At 44.7% G+C, this 10,029-nt stretch overlaps 1 protein-coding gene across 6 annotated transcripts in view; it reads left to right on the top strand.

The window, feature by feature from the left end:
- Tmc7 (transmembrane channel like 7) overlaps positions 1-10,029 on the top strand; it is a 56,507-nt gene that overhangs the window by 19,276 nt on the left and 27,202 nt on the right. For all 6 annotated transcript variants that reach the window (XR_004515247.1, XM_033758750.1, XM_033758751.1 and 3 more), the window contains 2 exons: positions 517-665; positions 3,825-3,992. Coding sequence is in view for 5 of the 6 variants with exons in the window: in XM_033758749.1 (XP_033614640.1) it covers positions 517-665; positions 3,825-3,992 (317 nt within the window). In the remaining variant the exon portion in view is untranslated. The remainder of the gene's footprint in view (positions 1-516; positions 666-3,824; positions 3,993-10,029) is intronic.

Below are 10,029 nucleotides of genomic sequence, written 5' to 3'. Positions count from 1 at the left end.
TGACCACCCACCTGATCTCTGTGTCTGTGGACTTGCCGAGTCTAGACTTTCCATTTAAATGAAGGTGTACACGATGTGTGATTTTGTGTCTGTTTGTTTTTTCACTTCGTGTAATGTTTTCAGGCTTCATTCAAGTCGTAGCTTGTGTCAGTCTTGGTTCCTTTTTACGGCTGAATAATATTCCAGTGTGCATTAGACCACATTTTGTGTATCTGTTTTTCCACTGATGGGATATTTGGGTTGTTTACACCTTTGGGCTACTGTGAATAATACTCTTGTGGACGTAGGTGGCAAGTTTATTTGTGGGAGAACCACGTTTTCAGTTCTTCTGGGATCACACCTGAAAGTAGCGCAGCTGGGCCATATGGATTCCACCTTCTGCCCTCATGTTTTCTGCAGTGACTGCACCGTTTTACCTTCTGGCACCCACGTCTGAAGGCTCGCGGCTCAGGTTTCATTGATGCCGAGTTTGGACGATGATCCCGTTGTCATTGTTTTGGTCCTTTTTTCATGCAGGGCCATTCAAGAGACCCAAATGAAGTATTTGTCGGAGTGGGACCAGTGGAAACGGTACAGCAGCAAGTCGTGGAAGAGGTTCTTGGAGAAGGCTCGAGAGATGACCAGGCACCTGGAGCTGTGGCGGGAGGACATTCGCAGCATAGAAGGTAGCGGCCTGCACTGCGCCGTCCCCCGGGCAGATGCCTCTGGACCTGGGCACCTGCGGTCTTGTCTTCCCCGAGCTTAGCTGAAATTGAGCATTTCTTTCGTTGATGAAATTGAGCAGCAGCCATACTTAGGCTTAGCAGAACTTGTGTCTTTGTCACCAGGAAAAGTCATATATTTCCTGTTCCCGTGCTTGGTGGTGTAGTCTTCGAACGATGCCATTCATGTAGATTTTTTTAGACCTTACCATTACATCTTATTTTTTAATGTGCTAATAAAGATATTTGGATGTTATTCCATCACAGCTGTGTTTTTAATACTGTAATAAAACATCTGCTTATATCTGATATATCATGTTACTATATATTTCCTTACATAAAACATTATTGTGAGCTGGGGTCACAGCTCACATCAAACTGTCAAAGGTGCTCCTGGCTATGGAAATGCTAACAATCTCTATCTTCCCATACTGGCAGGAATTTGGAAGACAGTATTGTACTAGTCAGCTTGGACTGCCACAACTAGACATCGTCGTCTGGGTGGCTTAAGAAATAGGTTTGCTGGCTGGAGATGTGGCTCTGTGGTAAAGGGCTGGCTTGGACTGCCCTTAGATTGCTGCTTAGAGGCCCTGGGTTCGATCCCCAGTGCTGCAGACAGGGAGAGAAAGGGAGAGGAGGAACGCAGGGCCTCTGTGAGTCTTTTTTTTGTTTTGTTTTGGTTTTTGGGGGGTTTTTGTTTTTTGTTTGTTTGTTTGTTTGTTTTTTTTTTGGTATGGGGGATCGAACTCAGGCCCTCGTGCTCGTGAGGTAGGTGGCGGAACCACTGAGCTAAATCCTCAGCCTCTGTGAGTCTTCTTCTGAGGGCTCTAACCCCGTTTTCATGACCCTGTCTACCCTATTTAGTTCCCCAAGCCCCCCATCCAAATGCCATCACGTGGGGGGCTATGGCCTCAACATAGCTGAGGGGAAATGCTTTCAGTCTGCAGAAACTGGAAGCTGTGTGAAAGTGTAAAAGCAGAAATAATATGTGGGAGACACCACAGAGTCAGTGGGGAGATGCTCTTAGAATTACACATTTTCTACTGTAAAGCAAAACAGTTGATAAGCATTGCCTCAAAACTGCTAACATCAAAATGGTTTGTAAAGTTTTTAAGGAATGCAGCAGGACAAGTGGAAGAAGTGATCACCCTCATTAATACTATTTAAAAAATACAAACTACCCCTAGTAATCCGTTCAGTCCACTAGCTTCTTAGTGCTTTATATGCAGAATTACAAAAGATTTCTTTCTCTTTTTTTGGTACCGGGGATTGAACTCGGGACCTTACGCTTGCAAGGAAGGTGCCTAAAAAAATTTTCTAAGGATTTCACGGGTTTGCTTAAAACTTAAACCATACCCGTACTTTTCGTCTTGAAATGTAAGTATAACGTGTTTGGAGCAAAATAATAAACAATAATAATCTTTATTACACACCTGTGTAATGTGAACTAGCCATTTTGTTAAGCATTTTACTGCTGTGATTTCAGTTAGTCCTCATGATAACCTTTTATACAGATGCTTATCACTTGCCTGGCTGAGTGAAGTTATTTGTCCAAATTCACTCCGCCAAAATGAAGCAGAGCCAGGATTTGAACCGAGGCAGTTAAGCTTCACAGTTACAGTTTTGGCCACTGGGTCCAACCTCCTCTCTGGTTAGTCTTGGAGATTTTCATCAGAAGATGGTCTGTATGGTAGAGGGTAGGTTCTCCTGGGCATCAGAGACTTTGATTTCTTCTGTTGTTATTCTACTTCTGGGATTTCTTGGCAGGGTGGATACTCTTCTGGCAGGAAATAAAGATGTGATAATCGAGTTCACTGTCTCTTGTAGGGTTGCAGAGTGCTGCAGGCAAAGACTGTGGGTGTCTTATGTCTTCAGTCTCAGAAGACGAGTTCTTTGCCCTGGAGAACAAGTACCCCTTAGAATGCTTTCTGACCATCCTCAGCAATTTTACCATTACCTGCTGGAAGGCTGGTCTTCTATTTGAAAGATCAGTGTAATTTACCACATGAACAGGATAAAGGAGAAAAACTTTGGTCATTCCACCAGATGCAGAAAAAGCGTCAATAAGCTTCAGTTCTCGTACTTAGCAAACAAGAAATAGATGGGATCTTTCTCAAACTGATGTTTAAAATCCTTAAAAATTCTGTCAGAAACATATTTAATAGAAATACGAAAACTTTTTGTCTGAGATTGAGAATAAGGGAAAGATGTTAACATCATAGACTCTACTCTGCATCATTCTGGAAGTCGTGGCCAATGCACTATGCTGAGGTAAAAAGGGACAATAATTGGAAAGCAAGAAATAAAATGTCCTTCTTTTTGCAGGTGACATAGTATGTATATAAGAAATAAAAAGATAAAATATTAGAATTATTTCTATAACAGTGACAAATGTAGAAAATGAAAAATTTATAATGTATAATAGAATTTTTTAAAAAATCATATACCAAGAATTTACCTGAAGAAACATATATAACACTTCTGCACAGAAAACTATAAAATATTATTGATACAAAAGAAGACCTAAATATATCATGTTCGTGGCTGGGAAGACTATTATATAGATTTCACTTCTCAAATTGACCTATAATCCCAGAGACTCAACAGTGTGCCTGTGTATATGTGTGTATGTGTGTTTGTGAAAATTTAACATATTGATTCTAACAGGTATGCAGAAATGCAAAATGCCCAGGATACTTAGAACAATTTTGAGGAAAAACAAAGCTGAAAGATGTTTAGTGTCATATATCAAATCTTATAAATAATCATAACGGTTTAGTGTTGGTATAAGAAGAGACAAGTAGACCCAGGGAATTCCTATTATAAATATATACACATTTTTCCAGATAAAGGGGAGGAGGGGACAATGGAAATCATTTAATGGTGTTGAGACAGTTGAATGTTTGTATGAAAAATGATAAATATGGAGCCGGCCACCATTCTCAATTGTTCAGAATCGATTGTGGATCTACATGTGAAATGTTAAACCAATAGCAAATAGAGCTTTAAAGCCAACAAGAAGGAAAGAAAAGGTTTCAGCTTTCTGTGGCTGGTTGAATGTACAGTGTGTAGTAGGTCAATATTCCTGGTCGTTGATGTCCGAATTTCTTTTTTTTTTCCCAGGGAAATTTGGCACTGGCATCCAGTCCTATTTCTCCTTCTTGAGGTTCCTGGTGTTGCTGAACTTGGTGATATTTCTAATCATCTTTATGTTGGTTTTGCTCCCAGTTCTGCTCACCAGATACAGAATCACCAATAGCACCTTTGTGCTCATTCCGTTGAAAGACACGGGTAAGTTTATGACCTTGTTTACTTGTTGTGTGTTCTTTTCACTCTGTTCCTCACTGCAGTGCTTTCTTTGCTAAGAATCTCCGTTCTAAGTGTCAGGTTGCTGTATTAGTCAGGATGAGCTAGGTTCTGCTGCAGAAATAAATGATCCCACGACCCTCCATGTCTCATAGCTGCCAAGTTTTATTTCTCAGTCACAGTCCATATTCATCTAGAGCTGGTGGTCTTCACTCTGGAGCCCAAGCTTGTGGAGCAGCGACTAGTTGGACCCTTGACAGTCACTGTGACCCGCACAAAAAGAACCATGCCCGGTGTGTGCTGGCTTCTGCCTTTCTAACCCAGAGGTGACACACGGCACTATCTCTGCCACATCGCATTAGCCAAAGCAAGGTACTTGGCCAGTCCTGTGTTCACCGTGCATTTGGGAGGAGCAAACGTAGCAGTCTACCCTGTAACTTCATTTTGAGGTTTTTATCACTGACAAGGATGAAGTTCAGGGCCACTACTTATTCAACACCAGTCACGTGCCGGATACTATGACAAGCGCTGGGTGTGTTTTCATACTGAATTCTCAATACCGGGCAGGTGGTTTGGGATCCTCTTTGCTAGCTGGGGGGGAGTGTCAGTCACTCTACAGGCATCTGTGGAGCACCTCCAAGTGAGCTAGGAGCTCACCAGGCTTGGTCCCTGCTCCATAGTTGGTGACCTTGGGGCTACAGCAGAGTGAGGAGCAGGGTGGCTGGGATCTCAGTCTATTGTCCTGCTTGCTCTCAGGAGAGAATTATTGTCTCTCTCTGTTTTGTCTATATTACTTGTTACAGCGGCCATTTGAGCACTTTTTAAAGTGCCACTTTTCCTTCCTCTGCCACTTGGTGCCACTTGCTTTTCAAGGGCAATAAGTGGCTCTCATTCACTTTTTTATCCCCAACATCTGTCTTTTACATTGTGACAAAGAAATGCTTGTTGAATGAATAAACAAATAGAAGCCAGGCGTGGTGGAACACACCTGTAATCCCAGCACTTGGGAGGCTGAGGCAGGAGGATCGCTGTGAGTTTGAGACCAGCCCGGGCTACATAGTGAGTTCCAGGTCATTCTCAACTACATAGTGAGACCTTGTCTCAAAACAACAACAACAACAACAACAAAACAACAACAACAAAAAACCCAAATAGAATTATAAAATAGCAGAGCTGGAATTTGCTTTGGGAGAACCAATTCAGCTATCTTATCTATCTGAGACAGGGTCTTACTATGTAGTTGAGACTGGCCTTGAACTCACTATGTAGCCCAGGCTGGCCTCAAACTCCTGGTGATCCTCCTGCCTCAGCCTCCCGAGTGCTGGCCTTACAGGCATGTGCCACCACAGCTGGCCTCAACACTTTATTTAAATAGGGAAACCAAAGCCCAAAGGAGCAGGGAGTGGGTTAGGTTATTTTACTCAGTTTATCAGTTCCCTGGAGTTGTGACTTTACAGTGACTCCCACTGTGGACAGAGGATACTGCCTGTCCTGCTGACATTGAGCTTGGCTGCGTGGCTTGTTTTGTCTGAAGCATTTGTGTGAAACACCTGTTTGTGATCAGCTCCCCTTTTGTGCCCCTGGGTCTGCCATGAGAAGAGAGTGGCCTAGGAGACCACTGGCTGTGCAGCCCAGACCCAGACTCTCCCATGGGGGACAGGCCTGCATCCAGTTGGAACTCCAGGCTCTCTTGTGGCCCAGCCTGATCAGCTGAATGAAGTCAAGCTTCGGGCCCATGAATGAGGCAATAGCATCTGGTCTTTTCAGTCCCTGAGACCTGGAGATTGTTTATTGCACGATAGTAGCTGACTGATAGAGAGGGAAAGTCAGTAATCCAAGATTAAAGTAGCACCACTAAAACTAGTGTTTGCATTTTTGTTAAGTGTAAGACTTAAGTCTCACTTTTACTCCTGGAGCGTGAACAGCCAAGAGGCTTTCACGATGCTGGGCTCAGAAGCTCAGCGAGGCTCCAGGAGCTAGTTGCACAGCGAGAATCACCCAGGAAGGAACACACCAGGCAAGTTGGCAAATAGACCTTTATTAGTCTGTCCAGACGGCACTCCCCAAGCCAAGTAGCTCAGGGAGGCGGCTAGCTCAGAAACAGAGGCCATTTTATATAGGGCTATGGGGGTGGGGTTTACACTCAAAATTTACAGGAAGAAGACAAAGGCAAAGAATCAGTTGATCTGAGCTAGTGGTCATCAAGCATATACTTGACCGTCACGTACTAATGATCAACAGATCGATTATCTATTATTCCATTTATAACTTAGATTTTAATATTCAGAACATTCAACTACAGGCAAGTAAGGAGTGGCGTGATTTGTGTTGGGTCTCTGTGTTCACTACAGTTTCCATTTAGTTTCCCAGCTACTTCAAAGCAGTTACCTAACAATTCACAATTAATCATTAGTTATCTTGTAAGGGATGGGGGGTCGACAGTCTCTAGGTCGTTTGCTGGTCAACATGGAGTCGCTCTGGTTCAGTCAGGCTCTTACACAGGTATAACGCGTGCCTAGCATGCACGAGAGCCCCGGGTTTCTGGGTTACTGGGAGGGTGGGAGGTATTATTTTTTCCCCAAGAATTCCCAAAAGGAAGATGGTGTTGTTCAGTGTTTCAGTGTTGTATTTCTTTAATTCTTACCGAGAGAAAATTGTATCATTTTGACTATTTGTGAAAATTGGCAGGCTAGGCTAGGCTTGAACTCACAGTGATCCTCATGACACAGCCTGTCGAGTGCTGGGATTAAAGACGTGTGCCCACGCCCCGATGTTTCGATTTTGTGTATGATGAGGTCTGTGACTTTTGTCACACAGTTGTGTTCCCAGAATGGAAATGAAGGTGCAGGAGGGAAGGCTGGGGCAGGAAGGGGGAGCCCCTGCCTGTTGAAGTGGCCAGATGTGGTGTGGGGCCCTACCCACACAGGCCCTAGGAGTTCCTGAGTGCCAGCCATGAGTGGAACTGAGGCTCAGGCTTCACCCCTCTGACTTCCCTGGACACATTTGGGCCGAATTCTGGGGCTCCGGTGGGCCATCTTTGCATAGGGCAAGACACCGTCTTGGAGGAGCCCACTGCCTCCCATTACGCCCTCAGGCCACACTTGTCAGCAACCTTCACAGCAGCGCTCCTGGTTTGCGCCTCTGGCTATGTCGTAGTAACAAGCACCGGAACCAGTGGGAAGTACAGGAAGATCCCCTGTCACATGGTCCGGTGTGTCTCTCACAGGCTGGATGGTTAGGCTCCAGGGCAGGACCCTCCAAGCTGGACTGGGGTTCCAGCATCTCCCTCACCTTGGTCCCGTGCCTCACCTCAGTAGCTGTTACACAAGCCAGACCTCATGGTTAAACCTGGGGCTGAGGGGGTTGCAGGCCCCCCTTTGGACCTCGGTTTCCCTACCAGTGACAATATCTGGACTAAAAGGCCTTGAGCTGCAGTCCTGGCTCTAAGCTCTCACCTGTCTCCGGGGCAGTGAAGCACCAGGGAACCTCTGCGGCACAGGTACATCCTCAGACTTATTTACTAAGACCCCACACCTCGAAGTCCCACTCATTTTAAATTTGAATAACTTTTATATCCTGCTGTTTGGAAGGTAGCAGGCTTTTGGAAACTGAAACCCCCAACCTTCCTCCCAACTTGGGTCCCCTTGGGCAGGGCAGGAGGCCGCTTGGTCTTATCATTCTTGGGTCAGTCAGAGGCCAGGGTGGGGCACACAGACACTATCTAGGTTGCACCTTCTTGACCTCAGTGTCTTTGCCCCACCAGAAAGAGACACCTGCATACCATAGTGACAAAATTTAGTTATCAGGTCCAGAGTTCCTGTGTCAGACAACTCACTCAAATGCTGGGGATGGGGGCTAGGTATAACCCCCACGTACAGTTCAAACAGTGAAACCCGGACTCACAACACTAGCTAGCCCTTGCAAGCTTACCCAGTGTCTGTCCTCAAGAAAAGGCCTGAAGATCCCTGAGATGAGCTGCTGACCAGACATCTAAGAATAGATCCAATTACTCAGGCTCAGAGTAGCCAGGAGTTGGAAATTCTGCCCAGAGATCAGCAGCTCTGGCATCCCGGGCTCCCTGAACAGGCTCAGGCTCTCCTGTCACAGGTGGGGAAACTAAGGCTGGCCCTGGCCCACCAGCCTCCCAGTCACACCAAACCTCAGGCTAGTTCCCTTTTCCAGTGAAACCATGGATTCATTATATAACCTACTTGAGCCTCCAAGTCCTTATATTAAAAAATAAATTTATAATGAAACTTCCCTCACAGACTGGTTATGAGGATGAAGGGCCCAACATGGAGAGGGTTGGGAACCACATGCAGGGCTTACGCTGGATAAATGTTACAGACTTCACACCACACAAAATTAATCTAGTGTGGATTGTCACTAGATGCAGAGGACTGTACAAGTGTTTTACAAATGTGGTCTAGAAGTCTCTTTACACCTGAGCATTTGGACAGTGTCTTTTGGTGGGGGGGCGTTGAGACAAAGTCTCACTATGTAGCTCACAGCAATCCTCCTGCCTCAGCCTCCTGAGTGCTGGGATTATAGGTGAGCACCACCACACCCGACAAGTCTCTTTTATTCTTAAAAATAGCATAGGGCTGGGAGTATTGCTTATTGTTAGAGCACTTACCAAGCATGCTCAAAGCCTTGAGTTCAGTCCCCAGTACTACAGTCAGTCACCATTTTAAAGTGAACAGTTTGGTGGCATTTAGCACATTGACAATATTGTACCAACCACTACCTCTGTCACCCCAAAAGGAATCCCCTCCCCACCAAGCACTCACTTTCTGTCTCCCTTCTCCCCTTCCTTGACAACAATTAACCTACTTTCTGTCTATGGATTTGACTGTTCAGGACATTTCACATACATGAAATAAAAAATATGTAGTCTTTGGGGCTGGCTTCTCTCAGTCCAGTGTTTTCAAGGTTCATCCATGTTGTAGCATGTTTCAGGACATCTTTTGTTTTTTTGAATTGAGGTCTCACTATGTAGTCTAGGCTGGCCAGGAATTTACTATGTAGCCATGCTGATTGTGAATTCATGATCCTCCTGCCTCAGCTTCCCAAGTGCTGAGATTACAGATATATACCACGGTGCCCAGTTTCAGTTCTTTCTTTCTTTTTTTATTTTGGTACCGGGGACTGAACTCTGGACCTTGCGCTTGCCAGGCTGGGGTGACACCACTAAGCCAAGTCCTGGCCCTCAGTACTTTATTTTTGTGGCTGAATAATTTATCATTATTTGGAAATATCATAATTTGTTTATTCATAAACTGATGAACATTTTCAGTTGTTTCCAACTTTGGCATCTTGTAGGTAAATGATACTTTTTTTTTTTGACACAGGGTCTCACTATGTAGTTCAGGCTGGTCTTGCACTCACTGTAGCCCAGGCTAGCCTTGAATTCATAGTGATCCTCCTGCCTCAGCCTCCTGAGTGCTGGTCCACCACCAGGCCCAGCAAGGATACATTTTTTTTCTTTTTGATATTTAGATTATTAACTTTTATTGGTACATATAAGTACACAATATGTTGACATTCATCATGGGGAATTTGCACTTTTACATAATATATCTTGCTAAGGATGCAACATTTTTTAACGGGACAATAAAATCACTGATTTTATTACATTAAAATTAAAAGCTTCTGTTCAACCAAAAACAATCTGGTATTAAAAAAGGAAAAGCAGGAGCCAGGTGTAGTGCTATTATGCCTACGATCAGAGCACTTGGGAGGCTGAGGAAGAAGTATCTTCAGTACAAGGCCTTCACAGACTACGTGGTGGGAACCTGGTGGGGGAGGGAAGGGAGGGGCTGCGGGGGTGAGGTGTGGGGATCGATGTTAGTGCATTTGCCCACCACACACAAGAGCCTGGGTTTCATCCGCAACACTGAAGGCAAAGGGTGAGGGGGACTGCAGCAGCCTTGCAAAGTAAAAGTGGCACATTGTATCCACAATATCTTTGTTTTTTGTGGGTTTGTTTTTTGGTGGGTTTTTTGTTGTTGTTGTTGTTGTT

Source organism: Fukomys damarensis, unplaced genomic scaffold (genome assembly GCF_012274545.1).
Source record: "Fukomys damarensis isolate Sample0158 unplaced genomic scaffold, DMR_v1.0_HiC HiC_scaffold_34, whole genome shotgun sequence".
Classification (NCBI taxonomy): Eukaryota; Metazoa; Chordata; class Mammalia; order Rodentia; family Bathyergidae; genus Fukomys; species Fukomys damarensis.
This window is presented reverse-complemented; position numbering and strand designations above follow the sequence as displayed.